The sequence below is a fragment of the Zootoca vivipara genome, chromosome 1 (assembly GCF_963506605.1).
Source record: "Zootoca vivipara chromosome 1, rZooViv1.1, whole genome shotgun sequence".
Classification (NCBI taxonomy): Eukaryota; Metazoa; Chordata; class Lepidosauria; order Squamata; family Lacertidae; genus Zootoca; species Zootoca vivipara.
Genome location: NC_083276.1, coordinates 6,872,008 through 6,895,083, shown reverse-complemented (window position 1 = coordinate 6,895,083; position 23,076 = coordinate 6,872,008). Strand labels below are relative to the sequence as shown.

The 23,076-nt window shown below is 44.4% G+C and overlaps 1 protein-coding gene across 1 annotated transcript in view; it reads right to left on the bottom strand.

Annotated features, from left to right (window-relative positions):
- Positions 1-23,076, bottom strand: part of KIAA0586 (KIAA0586 ortholog) — a 328,230-nt gene that overhangs the window by 249,428 nt on the left and 55,726 nt on the right. Inside the window, 1 exon segment of the mRNA XM_060271150.1 lies at positions 7,955-9,228. Within this exon segment, the coding sequence (XP_060127133.1) occupies positions 9,089-9,228 (140 nt within the window). The 3' untranslated portion in view covers positions 7,955-9,088.

Sequence of the window (23,076 nt, the reverse complement as noted above, 5' to 3'; positions counted from 1 at the left end):
TAAGGAATTTAACATGAAAGAGTAGAATGTTTTGAAAACTGAACTATGGTACCAATATTTTTTATTGTAAACACCGAATTAAACATGTAAGCACAATTTCTGCTAAAAATGTGATATTAACAATGTGTCACTTACCGTATGTGAATTGCGCATTAGTTCATGCTTATCAAAATAATAAGTGTTGCTGTCCCATCCCCCCGCCGCCCGTGGTGACTAGACATTCTGTTTTGGCACCTACAACCCAGGTCCCAGAAGCCATTTGGCTCCTAACTTTCCTATCCCAGTTTCTAACACTGGAAATTCCCCCATAGGACTCAATGGAAATCGTCAGCTTGTTATGCAAACCACCTAACAAACCATTTATTGAGGATGCATTGTGTTGGGATAGCAGGATCTGTACACACTTCTTCATTTAGTGCAGAACTTGCTTCCACAGGAGAGAGCTTTAAATTCATGCTGGTAGTAGCAATGGCTACAGTAACGTCTTAAGGGTATCCAGCGTCGTGGTGCAAGAATCCTCCGGCACCCACCCAGCCCCCCATGGCGGCAGTAGAGCGCGGCTGAGGGGCAGAGATGGAGGATGGCAGAGCCTGGGATGCTCGGCCTCCCGCCCTGGGCAGGCCCCTGCTTGGCATCTCCCTCCAGTGGCCGCTCTGGGACGCGGCAGCAGTGCGCGGCCATTGAGCTTCCTCCATGAAGCAGAATCAGCAAGACTCCTGCCTAGAGTGGCAACAGGTGCGTGGTGCCACTCTAGGCAAGAGTCTCGCTGATTCTGCTTCATGGAGGAAGCTCAATGGCCGCGTGCTACTGCCGCCGTGGGGGGATGCCGGCAGCAGCTGCTCCCAGACACCAGCCGTTCCGCGCCCCTTCCGTGCCCCTGGTGGCCAGGTGCCCTGGCGCCTTGCGCCACCCAGCCTGGCCCTAGAGACGGCCCTGAATGGCTACCAACCCTAATGGGCTGTGCTCGGCTTCTTACAGTTGCTGGAAGCCTTAGGGGAGAAGAGTTCTCTTGTGCTCAAATTCTGCTTCTGGGTTTCCCGCAGGCACCTGGCAAATCAGGAGCAGATGGTTTTACTTTCCCAAGGAGACAGAAGTTGGGCTTAATCAACTTGGCATCCTGCTAAACATGGAGTTTTTATTTATTTATTTATTTTATTTTTTATTTATTTATTTATTTATTTTTTAAAAAACTCAGAGAATACTGAACTTGTGGAGCTGTTTCATAATTGGGCAGCTTTCTCTCTCCCCGTGGTAAGATGTCCCCTCATCTTAAACGAGCCATTCCTCCTGTGCGCACATTTTTTAAGCGAACGGATATTATTATCCACAGTAGGGAAGGGAACACGCCTCGCGATTTTCTGGCCGCATTTTAAAGTCAAAAAACAGCAGCGCACATCAAAGGAAGCGTCGGCTTCGTGGCCTTCAACCAGGCCAAGATTTCATGAGTGCAGAGTTCCTGATCTGCACTTTTTCTTCCTCTCCCAAGCTGAAATGCCCCCCCCCCATTTTTATTGTTGTTATAGCTGAGCCAAGTTGGAGAAGCAGAAGGGAGGGCGATGAGGTGTTCATGTAGCCATTTTACGCCGAACACCCCTGAGTTAGCCAAGAAGAAGAAAACAAAGATAGCATACCACACCGTTTGTGTAAAGCCAACCCTTTTAAGCAGGCAAGAAATAGGCAGTGGCGGAAGAAGGGGGGTGCAGTCCGCCTCGGGTGTCATCTTCTTTTTTTTAAAAAAAATGGGGCTCACGAAACTTTTTAGCTCAGTCAACAAACGTAACGAAACGCGGCTGGTGACCTAGACCACTGGAAATGGGGGGCTGTTTGTGAGTCAGTGAGGTGTAAGGGAGGGAATGTCAACAAGGTGTGCACGGGTGCCAAAGTGCAGAGGCATTCCCTGGAGACCACAGGATTCTTTCTCCAATAAAAATTAGGCTTGAAAGGTACATCTATTATAGCCCATAGAATCAATAGGCTGTGGCAGGTGGCCATAAGTTTTCAGATATGCCCACGGACCCTAAAATGATGGGCAGTTGGGTATGTGAAAAGGATTTCCTGGGCAAAGTACACTGCATGTCAGCTGGGCCCAAACTCTTGACAAATGACAAAAAACGGCTGCTTATGCACATAAAAGACCTTATTCCCTCATACGAAACTGCCTGGGTTTTGAGATAAAAAGCAAACTAAGTAAAAAACATAAACATCCCCATTATAGAATCATAGAATCGTAGAGTTGGAAGAGACCACAAGGGCCATCCAGTCCAACCCCCTGCCAAGCAGGAAACACCATCAAAGCATTCTTGACATATGCATGTCAAGCCTCCGCTTAAAGACCTCCAAAGAAGGAGACTCCACCACACTCCTTGGCAGCAAATTCCACTGCCAAACAGCTCTTACTGTCAGGAAGTTCTTCCTAATGTTTAGGTGGAATCTTCTTTCTTGTAGTTTGAATCCATTGCTCCGTGTCCGCTTCTCTGGAGCAGCAGAAAACAACCTTTCACCCTCCTCTATATGACATCCTTTTATATATTTGAACATGGCTATCATATCACCCCTTAACCTTCTCTTCTCCAGGCTAAACATACCCAGCTCCCTAAGAACACACACACATGGATTGAGCTAAAGGTTTTTCAACAACAACATGGTTTTCTCATTATCCAACCGAAATCCCTTCCCTTTCAGGAATGCTGTGGGGACTTCATATTTTTATTTATTTACCTTTGTGTGTGCGAGATGGTGATGGATACTCTCTACCACATTCGTTTCATGGGAGCTGCTTTTATTCCTTACCCCCTTTTGTCTTTTTTTGCAGCAGGCGGAGCAGAGCAGCGAAAACATCGTACATCAACAATAACAAAAAGGATATTCCATAGCAGAGAGAGTTGTTTCCCTTCAAGGCCAACTATGCAAATTTAGCATCTGGAGAGCAGATGTTGATGATTGTTGTATATTTTCTGTAGCATCCGTCTACCACCCAGTTTCCATTAGGGCAAGTATTTACCTTGCGGTAAATGGAATGCAGCGGATGCACTGGCCATTGCCAACCTGGTGCCCAAACATCTGGAGGGCACAAGGTTGGTGAAGCATGCAGTACACAACTGGCCCCACAGCTGTTTTGTGTCTTACAGATCTAGAAACCAGTTTCGGTTCTAGGTGATAGATTGCCAGGCCAGCACAGTATCCTAGACCAGGGGTCAGCAAACTTTTTCAGCAGAGGGCCGGTCCACTGTCCCTCAGACCTTGTGGGGGGCCGGACTTTATTTTTTGGGGGGAAATGCCCCACAAATAACCCAGAGATGCATTTTAAATAAAAGGACACATTCTACTCATGTGAATACACACTGATTCCCGGACCATCCGCAGGCCGGATTTAGAAGGCGATAGGGCCAGATAAGGGCCTTAGTCTGCCTACCCATGTCCTAGACCCACACCACAACAATATGGCTGATGCTTTCCTACGCCTGCAGCCCACACTTCCCTAAGATCAGTGCTTTTTTCTTTAAAAATGTTTAGGTATACTCTCATTTTTGACTCAAGAAAACCACCATTTTATAGTTCAAATCAGGAAAAATAAATACAGTAAATGGACAAAAGTACAAAGATTCACAAAAATTTTAGGGGTATGCATACCCCTGCGTACTCCTAGAAAAAAGCACTGCCTAAGATTATGTGAAATCATGAAATCATGTGGTTGGCTCACATGGGCTGTCTTCACATCATTGCCCTCAACCGACCCCATGTGATGTTGCTAACCCAGTGGTTTCCAACCTATGTTCTGGGCAATTCTGGAAGGTCAGCAGGAAGATTAATGATGGGGAAATAGCTTGTCCAAGACGACTATTTTTTTCCTGCAATACACCATTACAGGAATGTAATATACATTATGCCTGTTGTCTTTGACCAAACTGCGGGAGGCAGTGCAAGACAGGAGTGCCTGGCGTGCTCTGGTCCATGGGGTCACGAAGAGTCGGACACGACTAAACGACTAAACAACAACAACAGTTCCAAGTTGAGCTTTGTTCAACTGAATGAAATCATTCCAAGCCCTGACTAAAATTTAACAAACCATAGGCATGTTAGAACTAAGGGCGTTACACAACCAATACTGTATATTATTGTAATATCAAGGGAAAGTCCCTTTTCATAATAATTTCATGGTAGCACCAGCTCCTTATTAATTTTTAGTTACGGAAGGTTGTCTTTTGGTCTGTGTTATTGTTCAGCACTTTGTCTACATCCAGTTGCTTCAGAAAGAGAATTATTCCAATTCTTATGGAGCAGCCTGCTCCATAACTCACTCGCTATCTCTCTCCATCGTTTCTAGTTTCTTACTCCCGCCTTAATTGTCTCCCCCCACCTCTTGCCAGCAGCGTTTATGTTGTCCTTTTGTAATTACTGTGCTCACAGAGCAGGGCTTTTGACATTGAGGGTTGATTTACTATGTTTGTGTTAAGAGTGTAATATCACCCAAGCCCTAAGGTTATTCTAAGAGTACATACACAACACTGGAAACTGCTACCAGAGAGGTGTGCCTTTTTAGATATATTACTTTTTCATGTTTGATTTATTTGATGGCGATTAAATATGCAAAAGGTTGCTCTCACTGCGACTAGGTATTTAGGTTGATATGTTAAGGATTTTAAACCAATAAAGTATGATAATTGTGTGTGTGTGTGTGTGTATTTTACATGTTTGTTTGTGTATATGTATAGGTATGTATGTGTGTGTATACACACACACACACACACACACACAGAGAGAGAGAGAGAGAGAGAGTAGATATAGAGATATAGCTATATAGATATATATACACACGCACATAAAATACACAAATAAATTTTAAATCCAGAAATTACAGCAGCTTTGTTTCAAAAGTTTCTCATTTTTAAATTCACTTATTAAATAAATTTCTTGCCCATGCTTCAGCATGGCCAATCCCAAGGTGGGAATTATTTTAGCAGCTTTCTGATCACAGTGCTTTCAGGGAAAGATGTTAATCTATCGCCTCGTTCTTTTCTGTTCTCTGTACTCTGCCCTTTGCTAATTCTAGACATGCTTGCTTGGGAAATTCTGCACATCCTTCTGACGTTTTACAGCTTACTTATCCTCGGGGCACCTCTATGATGTGTGCCCTTTCTATAATAAGATTGTTGCCTGCAAAACCACAGAGAGGGGAGCAAATAGCTTTTTGTGCACTCACTGCCCCCCAACCAATGAACTTAAAAATTGTCTAGCACAAACTTTCTTGGGCCTGTTTGTAATTTGACAGGTTTCCTATCCAGGGACACTTCTCTGATGTCTCCATTTTCAGTACAATTGCCCACAAAACACTAGGGGAGATTAAGTGATGCCATTCTTCTTATTATTATTATCACTAAAAACCAACAGGCTACTATTATAAGCACTTATGCACCAACACTGGATGCCAATGAAGACATTAAAGAAAATTTTTACTCTCAGCTGGATACTGTCCTATCAGAGACGTCTAAGGAAGATAAAATTATCCTCCTGGGTGATTTTAATGCAAGAGTTGGGCGAGATTTCGATCTGTGGCCTGGGACTATTGGGAAAGAAGGAATTGGCAACAGCAACCAAAATGGAATCTTACTTTTGACAATATGTGCAGCACACAATCTTGTTATTACCAACACACTCTTTTGACAGAAAAATAAATTTAAAACTTCATGGAGGCATCCTCAGTCAAACCACTGGCACCTCTTAGACTATGTTATTGTTCGTGCTAAAGATTGCCATGACGTGCTCCTTACCAGAGCTATGACGAGCGCCGACTGCTGGACAGATCACTGACTAATACGCTCCACGATGGCTATCAAGATTATACCTCAACGCAAGCTTCACGGAAGGAAACCAAGACGCAAAATGAACACTCAAGCCCTTCAAGATCCCATTAAGCGGGATTGCTTCCAAACGACTCTTAAGGACCATCTGCTTTCAGAATTCCCTGATACCATCAAGGAACATTGGAACAAACTTAAAAACATCAATTATTGCAGCCTGTGAACAAACTATTGGATACCAAACCAAGAAACACCAGGACTGGTTTGATGAGAATGACAGTGAGATTGAACGCATGATTGACAAGAAAAGGAAGGCCTTTCAGATCTGGCAAAGAGATAGAAACTGTGCCACTAAGAAAAAAACCTATGCCGACTTGCGGAGCAGCGCACCAACAGTCGGGTGGGGATCTGCGCTCGTGATATCTCAAGGCAGACCTGGTGTTGGAGAGAGACAAAAACAGGTGATGAGGCATAACTCACTCGACCTGGGGGGGGGGCGGATCCTGAGGGCAGAACCCACGGCGGCGCGATAAGGGATCTCCCAAAGCGAGAAAACAAAGTATATAGTCAAGACACAAACGAGCTAATTCCCTCTCTGACACAAATGCCCCAAAAACCTGGTGAGGTAGCGCCGAACTCTCCAATAAGAGAGAGACTGTTAAAAATAAGATGTTTTACTCCTGAAAACGGCGGCAGAAAAACTCAAAATCTTTAACAACTCCCCACTAGCGAAGGTGGGCAGCCAGGGAGAGACGAGATAAAAAGCTTTTTTAGACACAGAGTTTGAAGTAACGAGCACAGCACAGACAATTCCTGTTATAATACCTCATGAAGAGTTTGTTAGAAGCAGGGTGGATAAAAATCAATGATTTTTTTTAAAAAATAAAAAAATCGGATTTTTTTTTATTTAAATCGATTTTTTAAAATAAAATGCTTTTTGAGGAAAATATATTACCATCCAAAGGTTGTTCCATCATGAAATAAAGATTAGTTTTTAAATTATGTAGAATAAGGTTGTATATGTTTAATTTTTTGGGTAAATAAATTCCATTAATCCAGGCATCCCCAAACTGCGGCCCTCCAGATGTTTTGGCCTACAACTCCTATGACCCCTAGCTAACAGGATCACTGGTCGGGGAAGATGGGAATTGTAGTCCAAAACATCTGGAGGGCTGAAGTCTGGGGATGCCTGCATTAATCCATTCACAATGTCATGCTCTTCCAGAGGTTTTTGTAAGATTATTGGGCAGTTTCTCTGCCTACAAGATATTATCACAGATGCTTGGTTTACTTTTGCAGTTCTCAAAACTGAATTTGACTCAACAGAGATCACATGCCTCTTCTTCACAGCAAAAATGTTATAACATGAACAGAGTTGAGAAAAAGACCTTAATCCTATTGTTCTACAAACCTATGAATACAGAAACAATCCCTTCAGTGCTAAGTTTCAAGAAGTTCACTGAACAGAATAGAAACAATATTTTTCTGATTGTTTGAAATAGACAGTATTTATGTTTTTCATGTGTAGGCTGGGCTGACAGTCTAAGTTTCTTAAAAAATATATATATTGTTTTTGTTTAGCCAAATTAGTTAACAAACATGGATGTTTGTTTAAGCAAATAACATATGCTCTAATGTTATTGTTTCAGTTGAATGAATCTATTTAAATTGTTATTATTAAGGTAATGATTATTTTTCTCCTTCCTAAGTACAACAGTAAAGTTGTCCAAATATGATTAACCTATTAAACTGGGGGATAAAAAACTAATATGAAAAGTTGTTATTCTAAAAATCTTAATCTACTTGCATATTAAAGTTATACCAGCAAGAATTAGTCTTTATGTAGAAAACTATGATTTAAATCAAGCCTTACTGACTAGTGATTTAAATCGTGATTTAAATCGTGATTTAAATCAGTTCGATTTAAATCAAATCCACCCTGGTTAGAAGCAAAAACAAACACACCAAAGGATTAAGGAAATTGCGATAGAAAAGAGAAGGAGATAAAAGACGGAAAAGTAAAGTAAAGGGACAGGCAACAAATAAGAGAAAGCAGGCAGAGCCCCAAGGGGAAAGCGGGCGACTGATAAGACTGTCCCCAACTAAAAAGAAACACGGAGCTGTGGGGAAAAAAGAAAATAAAGAAAAAAACATACCTGTATTTGGGATAAATCCAAAGTAGCCATTGCTGAGGAACTGTCATAGGCGGGAGGGACAGAGTGAGAGCAGGAAAAGATGCCAAAAAGCAGTGGAAGACACGAGTGCCTGGCATGCTCAGGTCCATGGGGTCACGAAGAGTCGGACACGACTAAACGAAATACGGACAGACTCCAGCCTTCAAACCCTCCAGTGCTGCTCCAGCATCAGTCAGCAGGTGCTCCCCACAGCTTCAATACACCTGCTGCTGCTGTACTACTCCCTTTGGAAGATTAATGAGCAAGGACAGTTAAAAAAAACAAACCACACACACTGCATTTATTAAAGAGGCAGTAAGAAAGAACTCGTGGGATTTACACACCCTGCCCTTTCCAGATTAAGGAGACCTGGGCAAAGGCTCCCAAACTGTGGAACTGTTGCTTATCTACCGCCTTGGCAGAACAAAGAAACCTTTCTGGCACCAACTGCAGGGAAGTTGTAACTCAGTGGCAGGTGACATGATTTGCACACTGAAGGTCTCAGGTTCAAATTCTGACTTCTCCAGATATGGCTGGAGAAGCCCTATGTTTCAAATCCTGCATAACTGCTACCAATCAGTGTAGGTCATACTGAGTTAGAGGAACAAATGGCCTGCTTTGGTCCTACACTCCCCCAAATGGCCTGATCCCCCTTCCCCTTCCAAACAGCCCCATATAGTGAATTTTAAAAGGTTTTATTGCTGTTGTTTTTTTAAATATATTATTGTCTTCTATCGCTGGAAGCCACCCAGAGCAGCTGGGACAACCCAGTTGGATGGGTGGCATATAAATAATAAAACTATTATTATTATAAACATGCAACAACAAGTCAAAAAAGGACAGGAAAGGAAATACAGGGCTTGTAAGATACCCAGCAAGGCTGAAATTCATTTTTAAAAATAAAATATTTAATTTGTTAAAAAATAGTGTACATATTCACATGTAAGAAACACACACATATAAAAAGTTTCTGGTGATGAAAGGCAAGCCAATTAATTCGATGTCAAAACATGTGGTTGACGCAATTTCTGCACCGTATATTGTTTCCGCACAAACAGCTGTCAACGCTCCCCTTTCCCAGCTCATGCATCTGTGTCACAAATACACACGCACACTTCAAAACGTATCTGCGCCTGACGAATCTGCACTGCCATGGACGGAACTGAAGCTTTGGTCGTCGATACTGGCAGATGGTATAATCGTAGACATCTTTGCTTGCTCAGGCAGGAAACTTAAATCAAGTGGCGTTTCTCCCCCTGAAACAGAGAGAAGATTTAGTCATTTCCAAGCTGAGCCAGGCGAACAAATGCAAGATGTGCTAAAGCTGCTGTCTGATTTCATCATCTTCATATGTAAAAACGCCGTGAGGCCCTGTGCATGCTGTTTCGATCATCCAGCATCGGCACATGGGAAGACATCGCCAGAAGATTTTATGCAGGCAGTTGCATTGTTGACTCAGATTTTCCTGGGTGTGTACTCTTGACATCTGTTAGCCACCCACACTGCTAGTAACCTGGACAAACACTAAACAGGAGAGGGGCTAGTTTATTTCCAAATCCAAAAACAGGAGAATAAATGTTAAGTTATTCAAACTGGACTGTCTGAGGATTACAAGCACCCATGACTGTAATCGCTAAAGACCACTCAATCCCCTTAACTCTGCCCATCTCCCCAGCGGGGCCACTTCAAATTGCGGTTTGCATGCAAGTTTGTTTGGGAGGGTAAGTGAAAACCATCGTTTGCCTAGTCAGATGTACTCAGAGAACTTGTGATTTCCATGAACATAGAAGAAACAGAGAATGAACGCATGAGCCTTGGGCGTACATCATGTGTGAGCTGGCCCAGGATATGACAGCTTCTTATGTTTCTATGCTCTGATTCCTGCTCTCTGCACACCAGTGTGGCAACAATCAATTGACGCTAATGTGCTCTGGAACTCTCCACCTGTTGATATTAAAAGAGTACAGCGATGATGTCTGCTTACATCTGTTTTTAAAATTCCATTGTGCATCTTTTAAGATGTCATAAAGAGTTTCTAAGCATTTTTATTGTACATTTTAAAATCATGAATGTGTTTGCTGCCCTGGGCCCCTTTGGGAGGAACGACAGGATATGCATTTAGTAAACATTTTAGAGAATCATATATAGTCTCAGGACTTTTTCTTTTCCAGAGTAATACCGACTGCTAATTTGCACAAAGCATAGACTCTCGTCATTCTACTGGATCGATGTGCACAGCAGCTTGAACGCCCACCACATCTGACTTTCATAAGGCAGCCCCTCAGCCACAAGCTCAACTAACCTCACCTGAAACTGAAATCCACAGGAGGCAGCTATTGTTATATGAAGAAACCAGGACTGGCTGCGCATCTTGCCCACCCAAGGTGCACAAACCAAAAGGAAGTATCAGTTGAGCGCGCCGGGGCCCTGAGTCATTAGAAGTACGAAACCCAAGTCTCTAGTGCAGTTTGCATTACAACTGAGGCATGCTACATTAATAATCTTCCTTCTTTCATTGACACGCATAGCAACTAACATTTCCCCCCTCAACCCTACAGGGATAATATTTACCAACTCTTCCTCTGCTTAATTATCTATTGTGGCTATGCGACGGCAGCTCAGATTCATATAGTCTGTTCTGTATTGTGCCTTGGAGACTACTAATTAGCAGATCAGCCTTGGCATTAAAGCTGCAAGACAAGCAACAGGTATTAAAGTGACCAGCAAGAGGCCACTTGGCTCTTCCTGCTCCCAGGGTCTCTTCGCCACCAGGCCAGCCCAAGATTCTGATCTAGCACAGGGAGTCTGAGTTTATTTGGCATGACGCACAGCGAAGTGAACTGTGCCTTTGCACTTTGGTAAGGCCACTCAAGGAAGGCAGTGAGCTCAACTATCCAAGCTGCTCTTACTCAAGATGCTAAGCCGCCTGACATTTCAGGTGCTCAGCACAGCCATGGATAAGAATATGGGTTTCTGCGGTCTCTTGGAAAACAGCAGACGCATGAAGGCAGAGCATGCCTGTCTCTCCACGGCAACAATATAACATCCTATAAATATAGCAAACGAGAGTCGCATGCCATGAAAGGCCTGCCTCAGTTAAAAACTTCTTACACTGAAAGATGCTGGAGTGCACACCCTGGCGGGCCATGCAACTCCCAGGAGGAAAGGAACAGACACCCAAACTTTATTAAAAAGAAATGTCTATGGGCTGTTCTTGGACCAACCGTGTGGACATCCACAGATCTCAAGGAAAACAGCAATTCACAAGGAGAGTATTTGGAGATCTTGCTGCCAAGCTCCTTTCCAGCTGGCCTGCTTCCTCCTTTCTCAGTTGCGTCTTTCCAGAATGAGAGTGTCTCCAGCTCTTTAGAGCTTTTCTTTGCAGAGAAGTGGTTTGGTGTTCTGCTTCTTTTGAGCTGTGCTGTTCCTTTTATTTTAAGGTTGAATGAGAATTGCCGGCTGCTGCTGTTGCAAAGGAAAACCCAGGCCTCGTGATGCGCAAGCAGCTGCCTGACTTGCGAAAACGGTTTTCGAAAGCGATGCTTCCAGAAGCACCAATACGCTACATGTATGCCTAACAGCATTTTCCCAGTGGACCTAAAAGCTGTGGATCTAATGGCTGTTCACAAAAGATAAAGGCTGAAGACTGCTGAAAATGCTCACTTGGCTGTAAGTGAAAACAACCTAGAAAGAAAGGGATCTAACAGTCTTAAAATGCTACAAACCATCATGTATTAAACCAGGGGTCAGCAAACTTTTTCAGCAGGGGGCCAATCCACTGTCCCTCAAACCTTGTGGTGGGCCGGACTATATTTTTTTTTGGGGGGGGGAATGAATGAATTTCTATGCCCCACAAATAATGCATTTTAAATAAAAGCACACATTCTACTCATGTATTCCCGGACCGTCCGCGGGACGGATTTAGAAGGCGACTGGGCCAGATCCAGCCCCTGGGCCTTAGTTTGCCTACTCATGTATTAAACTTATTAATTTCACCATGTTTCACACGAGCGGTTGTTTTTTTGGATTATATTCTGGAGAACCTTGGGTTTCCTCTGAAGTTTATGTTGTTGTTGTCTAGTCGTTTAGTCGTGTCCGACTCTTCGTGACCCCATGGACCATAGCATGCCAGGCACTCCTGTCTTCCACTGCCTCCCGCAGTTTGGTCAAGTTTATAAGGCATTCCAAAAGAAGAGAGACCTCAGGGCCATAGTGCATTGCAGCTCAATGTCCTTTCAATGTGTGACAGCAGTGGAAAGGGGACTGAAACAAAAGGGCCCATGCCACGTTGCCATTATATCAAGAATTGTAGAATCTTATGCCCTTGGCTCACACAGATCAACAGAGAGAGGGGCTCAACAGGCCTGGCTAGCATGAAGCAAATGTGCCCCAGAATCTTCTGCGGTGAGTAGACAGGAATGTGGAATTTGAAAGGGTCAAATGAATGTGGAATTTGAAAGGGTCCCCTGTCATAGATTGGCCGGATGCAGAGGAATGGTGGGCGGCACCAGCTGAGGAACCCCCAAGGGAAGAAGGCTCAGAGCTTAGGGATTGCTGGTGGGATGACACTGAGTGGTCAGAGGGAGAAGCCTGGGAGGAGGTGTTGGAAGCTGAAGAGGTACAGTGGTACCTCGGGTTAAGTACTTAATTGGTTCCGGAAGTCTGTACTTAACCTGAAGCGAACTTTCCCATTGAAAGTAATGGAAAGTGGATTAATCCATTCCAGACGGTGAATAACACCCCCTAAAACAGCAATTTAACACAAATTTTACTGTCTAATGAGACATTGATCCATAAAAATGAAGGCAATAATCAATGTACTGTCCTATAAAATAAATAAGACAGTATTGTAGATGAAAAAAAAATAAACATTTCCCCCCCCCTTATGTGCACTGATGATAGTCAGTTTGGATGGGGGGGCTTTTATCCATTTCTGCAGCCACACAACCAACCAGTAGCTGAACTGGGTTCCACACAGTCACAAAAACAAGTCACAAAAATGAAGTCACAAGCCACAGTCACAAAAGCGAAAAACAAAACCTCCAAATATAACTTCAGTGTTGTGTGGGTGCTCGGGAGTCAACAGCTAGCAGACTCAACAGGAAGCCTCTGATTAGCAGCGAGGGACTCAACAAATGAAACACATTCAACAGGAACTAGACGATGAAAAGCGACCCCTAAAACAGCAAATTTACAGTGTACCTCGGGTTATCCGGGGTGCCATTTGCACCCCGAAAAGTACTTAATCCGAGTGGCAATAGCACACATGCGTGAAGCGCCAGTAGAGTACTTCTGCGCATGCGCAAAGTGCGCAGATCGCTTAAGGCATGTGCAAAGTGCACAGTGGAACCCGGAAGTAAACACTTCCAGGGCTGCGGAGTACTTGAAACTGAAAGTACTCAAACTGAAGCATACTTAACCTGAGTTATGACTGTAACAGAGCAGGAAGAGGCTGCGGCAGACAGAAGTCAAGGAGGCTGGAGAGGAGGGGGCCATGAAGCAGAGATGAGGCAGGTGGCTGAAGAAGCCAGGGGGGGGTCTCCCTCTCTTGTTGTGACCAGCTCCTCCGCCCCTCAGAGGTCTGAAGAGGGTGGAGAAGAGACAGGCAAGACGACAGAATCTCAGATTGCTTGGGAAGAACCCATGGGAGGAAGAGACTTAGAGAGCTGTGGGAAGGCGGGGACCTTTAGTCCTTGCAACTGACTCATTGGGGCAAGACCTACTGGGAAGAGTTGCAGTGCTCACTAGGCACTCTTTGAATAAAGAGTAAAGTTCACTGACACCTTGTGAGTTATTGCCGACCTGTTCCTGATACCCACCCTGACATCCCTAATATCCTGTTCATCCCTAATATCACCCCTGTTCTCGTCTGGAGGTAAAGGTAAATGGCTTTTCCATGCACTCTGGTTTCCATCACGGTGTCCCATTGCGCCAGAAGCTGTTTAGTCATGCTGGCCACATGATCTGGAAAGCTGTCTGTGGACAAACACCGGCTCCCTCGGCCTGAAAGTGAGATGAGCGTGCACCCTGGCTTTCACTAGACTTAACTGTCCAGGGGTCCTTTACCTTTCTCATCTGGAGTCAGTGCATAAGAACCACTGGGTCAGGCCCATGGCCCATGCAGTCCAGCTTACTGTTCTCATAGAGGCAAACCAGATGTCTATGGGAACCCAAAGTACGATCTAAGCACAAGAGCCCTTTCCTTCCCCACTGCAGTTCCCGGGTTATTAGTCATGGAAAGCCTTATCTTCCAGGTTTCTGAAGGCTGCTATGGTAGTAGTTTTATGGGCAAAATGAGCAAGGTAAAGTAAGAAGCAAATAGGAGTGCTTCCTCTGAGAGATGGAGAATCAGCACATGGGTTAGAAACGTGTGGGGTCCAAGAAATATAGATCTGAACCAACACCATGACTGGTAATTCCACATTTGCAATAGGAGTTTGTATTCATGAAAAGCAGCTTGGCTTCTAGTTTAAATTACTGCTGCATGATCTTGTAATTGCTTCAAGCATCCCAGTTCAACACACACACACACACACACACACACCAAATGCATGGGGAATATAGGCAACTCCAAAGTTCAAACTGTCTACCGTGTTTCTCTGAAAATAAGACACTGTCTTTTATTTTTCCTAAAAAAACACACACACAATGGCTTATTTTCAGGGGATGTCTTATTTTTTTATTAAGTATGGTACAGTTTAACCTACAAGGTTAAACCTTTTTACCTTAAGGCAGTTCGAATCATAAGGGGTGGCAAGGGAGAAAAAATCTCTGGTTGGTGGTTGAACTGGAGCAGCAAAGGATGTAACGGGACAAATAAAAAAGAAGAAGAAGAAGAAGAAGAAGAAGAAGAAGAAGAAGAAGAAGAAGAAGAAGAGGAGTAGTAGTAGTAGTTTGGATTTGATATCCCGCTTTATCACTACCCAAAGGAGTCTCAAAGCGGCTAACATTCTCCTTTCCCTTCCTCCCCCACAACAAACACTCTGTGAGGTGAGTGAAGCTGAGAGACTTCAGAGAAGTGTGACTAGCCCAAGGTCACCCAGCAGCTGCATGTGGAGTTGCCACACTGGCTCTCGGGAAGGGGCTGAAAAAAGTCCCCCCCCCCCCGGCATAGTTGAACACTCTAACCAATGCAGCACACAGCTTCTTGGAATTAACTCACATATTCCTGCCAGACCAAACCATGTTTGCCGCAGGAGATACTTTTTCATTACTCATTTTTGCTTGATGACTATGGCCTGTGTTTTTGGTTGCTAATTATCCCCGTGTCCAACACTGCACTCTCCCTTGAAGGCCACTGGACCAGTGACTCCAGTTCTCCCAGAGTGGGTACAAGATGGTTCTCTAAAACCACGGCAGAATTTAGAAGACCAAGACACGTTTATGATAATGTGAAGAGTTTAATGGTGTGAAAAGGTCTGCACCTCAGCTGCTTTTGCAGCAGTCTGTGGAGAGGCAGTCTACTGGGCTGAGTGCCAGCACTTCCAAAATTACTTGCAAGCATCTGGGACGGTACTGGAGAGAGAGATTCGTCAATAAGCAAAAGGTTTCCCATTCTCCTTCACGGATCATGCCACACCGTGCTGCAGAGGAGGAGGAGGAGATTTCCTACAAACAGAATTGGGCTGAGAGGGATGGGCCTTTGTACAGATTAAATAGTTCCAAAGGAACAGGAGGCAGAGGGTAGGAATATAGACCTGATTCTTACAGTACACAGAAGCAGCAAAAAGCTGGCTGCTGTCATTTCCCCCACCCCGGTTTTTTTAAAAACCCCAGAATCTAGAGCTCTGCAGAATCCAGAGTTTTTAAGACCTAGAGAGTGAACCCATGGAGCTGTTAAAATCATAAGGGAGCTGTTTCCAGAAGAACAGTGAAGGGATAGAGACTTTGACTATCATCGTGGGGTGGTTGGGCTCACCTGTGCTGCCCCATCTCCAGCCCAAGGAACCTTCCAAATGGAATTCCTGCCACTGGCATCGTGGAGATGTCTCTTAATGAACTGAACAGAGTGAAAGATTATGAGTCATGGGACGGGGCAGGCAGTGTGTGCATGAACTTGGTTGGGTTGGGTTTATTTTTTGGTTGCTATTTTGTTAACGTTCTTGCTACTGTTTTATAGATGATAAAACATGGCATTGATTTGTTAACCATTTGTTGTTTAGTCGTTTAGTCATGTCCGACTCTTCGTGACCCCATGGACCATAGCACGCCAGGCACTCCTGTCTTGCACTGCCTCCCGCAGTTTGGTCAAACTCATGTTCGTAGCTTTGAGAACACTGTCCAACCATCTCGTCCTCTGTCGTCCCCTTCTCCTAGTGCCCTCAATCTTTCCCAACATCAGGGTCTTTTCCAAGGATTCTTCTCTTCTCATGAGGTGGCCAAAGTATTGGAGCCTCAGCTTCAGGATCTGTCCTTCCAGGGAGCACTCAGGGCTGATTTCCTTCAGAATGGAGAGGTTTGATCTTCTTGCAGTCCATGGGACTCTCAAGAGTCTCCTCCAGCACCATAATTCAAAAGCATCAATTCTTCGGCGATCAGCCTTCTTTATGGTCCAGCTCTCACTTCCATACATCACTACTGGGAAAACCAGTAATGGCTTTTGTTGTAATAGTTCCGTTCAGCTTATTTTTTAGTTGTTTTGTTGATGGTGTTTTATGGATTGTTTTACTGATGATTTGTTCATTGCCCCTGTATGATTTCTGCTGCAATCATGTTCTTGATATTTTTGTAAGCCGCTTTGGGATTCATTTGAATGAAAAGCGGCACAGAAATATAACAAATCAAATCAGTCAAAATTAACCTGTTTTCCTACTGCAGTGCCTTCCCATATTGACTAGCTGGCTGAAGGATCTCTGCTTGATAACCATGGGGCACCTGTTCTGGACAGACTTGTTGGGTTGTAGTCTCACTCCATGACCCGAGAGAAAGCTCCAAAACTGGTCGAGTACCGTAACAATAAACTAAACTAAACAAAACAAAACAGAAGATCAGCAGTGGTGGACAAATTTGCCTTCAGGTTCACTGAGGAAGTCTTGAGAGCTACCATGGATCTCTGAGTCCTTTTCAAATACAGGCCATAACCAAATGATGTGCATCATGTCGATCCTGGAAGTACTTTAAAAATGGCAAAAAATAACCCTAAAAGAGTCCAGGCACAAAAACAGCACCTAGCAACCCCACAAGCCTTTGCGAGTGCAATCTCAGGAGCCCTTGCACCGACCGCTGTGGCTCAGTGGAGAGTTGGTGTTTGAGCAAGGGGGTTTGGAGGGAGCGATTGCGGTGGAGTTTGGCGTCTGGTAAATGCTGCTGGTTTTTTTAAGGGTTTTTCAAGGGTTTCCAGAGGTTGAGAGGGTGTTTGCAGGCTTTCCACTGATGCAGGCAGTGCCTCGGAACGTAACCCCTGCATAAGTGTGTGGGGGGGGGGGTTGTCTTTACAATCTGAAAGCCGCTGCCAACGTCGCTTCACTGCTAAGCACAAGTTAATGGAGACGACAAAAATGACTTCAATGTCTTCTTTCAGAACACTTTCCAAAGATGCTTCCTTTCTGTTTGCTTTTAAAAATGAAAATAGTGATGTGTTTGCATTGTTTCCCCATCCAGATTTTCTTGTTGGGGGTGGGTGGGAAGGAGAAACACTGACCCCCCCCCCCCAGGTTCTGGGAGAATCCATGTTCAGTTATTGTTTATTCTGCATTTCTCACACGCCTCCCCTGGCTTTAGATATGAAGCTTTAATCTTTTGTTACAAATATTTGTAGCTTATATTCAACTTAACGTTTTATACAAAAATGCTATATAAGGGAAGGCTATGAAGAGGGGAAGAAGCCGAAACATAAGCAGATGATTACACTGGGATAAACTGTTTTTATTTTAGTGAAAGGAGATAGCACTGTTGCTATCACTTATTGCCTGGGCTTGGGTCAAAACTATGCAAACAAGGGAAAGTGTTTTCGCTTTAATCTCATCTCTTTCATCTGCAGCCCAACCCAGGCTCACTAGGAAAGTGGCCCAGATTTTTAACAGAAACTTCTGGGACTGGAAGAAGTGCAGCCAAGTTAAGCATTAAGTCTGCTTCATTCTTGCTCACACACCCTAATATCTGCACTGAGCTAATACGCAGATTAAGAGCATCCCTCGAATTACTGTTTTGTTCTATCTGTTTTATAAATGTATAAGCCACCCTAAAGCCAGGGCTTACAAAATATTAACACCGAGCCAGCAAGTTAAAAACAAAATAAAATAATGCAATACTACAGAGTGTACAGGGAAACACACATTAGAAAACAAGAAAAACAGAACAAAAACCAGCTTAGCTGGTACTCTCACAGTCCTGCATTTGATGGGATTTGACCCAGTACTGGAAAGATATCAAAGGCTATGGGCAGGTGAACCTTCCTGGGAAACACATTCCACATTTGCTGAAATGTCCTAAGTCATTTAGGAGTGTTTTCTTTTTAAAGGTTTTCTTTCCCAAGCAATCTCAGACTGCGCCTGCTTGACACTAACTTCTCCTCCGCCCTCTTCATGCCTCTTCTGATTCTGGGAGACAGGGGAAAGGGAGCTTTGTCACAGTAGGAGGGGGAGACACCCATGACTCTTCACCAGCCATTTCTGCCTCTTGGACTCCCTCCTCTCCTGCTTCTGGACTTCTCTCTGCCACAGACTGCCCCCGCTCACTAAGCTCTGTTACCTCTTCAGATTCCAACACCTCCCCCCCCCCGATCTTCTCTCTCTATCCACTTGCTGTCCCACCACCAATCCCTGGGTTCTGAGCCTTCTTCCCTTGGTGGTTCGCCAGCTGGTTCCTCCCACCATTCCTCTGTGTCCAACCAGTCCATGACATTAATTGCACTGAGAAACAGACTGTCAGCCGGTGTAGATGCCCAAGTAGAGGACAGCTGAATGTAAACCCAAAATACACAATGTAGGCAATGGCTCTGGGCAGTGCTGTGCTTCCCATCTGCAAACACATTCCCTAGCAGAAGCCAAAGAACAGCAGTACACATTCCTGCTGTTCCACAGAGGCTTTGGGGCCAAGTGGTCTCATAAACCGTAAAGCATGTTGATGGCCCAGCACAATACTGTTTCCTCTCTCCAGAGCTCTGGCAAGGCCAACAGATCAGATGTCTTTATTGCCATTTGAGCTACTAGAAGAATTTGTCCATAGTTAAAAAAGTATCCTAGCAGCAAGGCAGTAATCACCTGAATTTCAAGGGTCCTGTTGGGGCCAAGTGTGCCAGATGGCAGAGGTACACAACATAAGAATAACCTGAGTAATTATTGTTATTTATTAAACTTATATGTCACTTTTCTTACAGAAACTTAGAACAACTTACAACACAAGCCTTTTAACATTCCAGTTTGGTTCCAGCTGATTTTTTTTTTTTTTAAATTAAAGTGTTTCTAGATATGTGAGGATAAGCTTAAAAGGATGTGCACATTGGCTGGGGAAAAACCACATTTAGGAGGGAAACAACTGGGGCTCTTGGGGACTGGGGCTGCTTGGCTGGCCCTGCTTGCGAGCATCAACAGACGGATTTACTTGCAAGCTTTGCGTGATACTGGAGCAGAGGAAGCCAGCAAGAGAGAAGCTATTTTAGACAATCAGATCTGTTTCTGAAAGTGACAGCGATAAGAATCCTACACGCAACGGGTGCCAGGAGCAAACAAAATTAATGCAGCGTTGAGGAAACAGGCCCCCCCCTTTCCATTTTCACATCAGATGGCGTGCTGGCAGCTGTAGCGTTGTGGCCTCACGCTGCTCTTCTAGCATTCCTCAAAGCTGTGCAAGAAAATGTGTGTGTGTGAGAGAGAGACAGAGATCGCATCGCCATGCGCGCGCACATACACTCTCTCTCAAGAGCAATGTCAGAGCCTTTGCTTTCTCAATCTGTCTCTACAGCGAGCACACACATGTGCAATTATAATACACTCACCAACCCGCCCATATACATAAGGCACATCTCCTCTGTGTTAAAAAGTACAGTAGGAGTAGCAGTAAATAATCACTGCTCACTGTTGTTGTTGTTTAGTCGTTTAGTCGTGTCCGACTCTTCGTGACCCCATGGACCGTAGCACGCCAGGCACTCCTGTCTTGCACTGCCTCCCGCAATTTGGTCAAACTCATGTTCGTAGCTTCGAGAACACTGTCCAACCATCTCGTCCTCTGTCGTCCCCTTCTCCTAGTGCCCTCAATCTTTCCAAACATCAGGGTCTTTTCCAAGGATTCTTCTCTTCTCATGAGGTGGCCAAAGTATTGGAGTCTCAGCTTCACGATCTGTCCTTCCAGGGAGCACTCAGGGCTGATTTCCTTAAGAATGGATCGGTTTGATCTTCTTGCAGTCCATGGGACTCTCAAGAGTCTCCTCCAGCACCATAATTCAAAAGCATCAATTCTTCGGCGATCAGCCTTATTTATGGTCCAGCTCTCACTTCCATACATCACTACTGGGAAAACCATAGCTTTAACTATACGGACCTTTGTCGGCAAGGTGATGTCTCTGCTTTTTAAGATGCTGTCTAGGTTTGTCATTGCTTTTCTCCCAAGAAGCAGGCGTCTTTTAATTTCGTGACTGCTGTCACCATCTGCAGTGATCAAGGAGCCCAAGAAAGTAAAATCTCTCACTGCCTCCATTTCTTCCCCTTCTATTTGCCAGGAGGTGATGGGACCAGTGGCCATGATCTTGGTTTTTTTGATGTTGAGCTTCAGACCATATTTTGCGCTCTCCTCTTTCACCCTCATTAAAAGGTTCTTTAATTCCTCCTCGCTTTCTGCCATCAAGGTTGTGTCATCTGCATATCTGAGGTTGTTGATATTTCTTCCGGCAATCTTAATTCCGGCTTGGGATTCATGTACTCCAGCCTTTCGCATGATGAATTCTGCATATAAGTTAAATAAGCAGGGAGACAATATACAACCTTGTCGTACTCCTTTCCCAATTTTGAACCACTCAGTTGTTCCATATCCAGTTCTAACTGTAGCTTCTTGTCCCACATAGAGATTTCTCAGGAGACAGATGAGGTTATCAGGCACTCCCATTTCTTTAAGAACTTGCCATAGTTTGCTGTGGTCGACACAGTCAAAGGCTTTTGCATAGTCAATGAAGCAGAAGTAGACGTTTTTCTGGAACTCTCTAGCTTTCTCCATAATCCAGCGCATGTTTGCTATTTGGTCTCTGGTTCCTCTGCCCTTTCGAAATCCAGCTTGCACTTCTGGGAGTTCTCGGTCCACATACTGCCTAAGCCTGCCTTGTAGAATTTTAAGCATAACCTTGCTAGCGTGTGAAATGAGCGCAATTGTGCGGTAGTTGGAGCATTCTTTGGCACTGCCCTTCTTTGGAATTGGGATGTAGACTGATCTTCTCCAATCCTCTGGCCATTGCTGAGTTTTCCAAAAAACTGCTCACTAGAAAGCACATTTGACTTTGTAATAATATCTGAATAATTGCCAGTGGCAATACCTACTTTTTTACATGTAGATGATGCCCTGGGGAAAAGAGGAATGTCATATCATAGACCGAAGGGATCAGGAAGCTGCAATAAGGCCAGCTGTGATTTCCAGGGCTTTAATAGGCACAGCCTAGCCCAGGCATCCCCAAACTGCGGCCCTCCGGATCTTTTGGCCTACAACTCCCATGATCCCTAGCTAAGAGGACCAGTGGTCAGGGATGATGGGGATTGTAGTCCAAAACATCTGGAGGGCCGAAGTTTGGGGATGCCTGGCCTAGCCACTCAGAGAAGGCCCATGAACCTTGAGGACCAGATAGCCCTTTTACAAACTGGAAGTAGGGGCCGCCAGGGGTCCCAATTGTGCTGCACATTAGAAGAAGAAGAAAAAATCCTCATGCAAAAAAGGCAAAAGCAACCTTGTGTCCATTGGCAATCCCAAAAGATAAAGAAATCACATTTTGAACAAGCAAATCCTCCTTGTGTTGTTGCACGCCAACTATTATCTTGAACAATGCCACAGGAAGCAGTTCTATGCAACATTAAAGGAGGTGCCTCTGGTTAATGTGTTTGGTGTGTTTTAGAAACAGCAGTTCTCTCAGATGCTTGCAAATTAAAAAACAAAAACACAACCCTAGAAAGTTTTAGAAAGAAGAGATGGAACTGGGGGCTCCTACTGTTGCATTGTGGGGTTCAGCAGTACGGTATTCTGTTCTGTGTACACACACACACACACCCCACCAATGGGAATAAGAGCCGGTTCAAGTTCTAAGTTGCCATTATTTGGCTAATAGCTTCAAGCTGCCAGGGCACAGCTGCATGGGTCCAGCCAGACAGGCTCTCACAGCAATGCTTTGATAGCGTGGGGGCCCTTAAGTGTCAGGATATAGAAAAGGCAGCAGTTGTTGGCTGTGAAAACAGTCTGATGCAAACCAGATGGGGGCTCGCTTGACGGGCAACACAAAAGGAAAACAATCGGTTCATTCAACAAAAGTCAAGCTACTGCCCAAGAGAGTTAGCAGAACACAACAACAGTCAAACGGAGTGGAAGCAAACAAGAAACGGTTGTGTGGCTCTGGTTAAGAGGGGAAATTGCTCCTCTTTTGTTTAGGCTGAGGAGTTTTTATTTCTAATTCTTACATTCATTAATTTCAGTCCAGATTAGCCTCCCGATCCCCCTTTCCTCCAAAGTGCTTCGAGAGTGTGTGTGTTGCTCATTCTGCTTCTGCCTTAAGGCACCCTAAGAAAACTGTAAAGTATATATTTATTTTACTTGGAATTTCCTCTTGGAAATTTCCAAATAAGGCGGACCTTCTTTTCCTCGAACACTTCCCAGAAGGTGTGGCCATCTCACTGCTTTGACAGTCAGAAAAAATGAGTTATCCACATAGCGACAACATTGGTGAACCCATTTTTATCTAAGTGGCCTTTGTTGTGGTGGAAGGATTCCCTCTTTCAGGAAATCCTGTTCACTCCAACTTACCTACTGAGGAACTCTTGCAGGTGTGTGCCACGACAAACCCGTGTGGTCCAGAGGATTCTGGGACCTGTTTTTTAGCAGGTGCACACACAGTGCATAGCCAAGTCTGTTGGACCTCACTGTGGCCCCTGCATCAACTGAAAGTGCTAACCACAGCAGACACCCTTGTGTCTACTGAT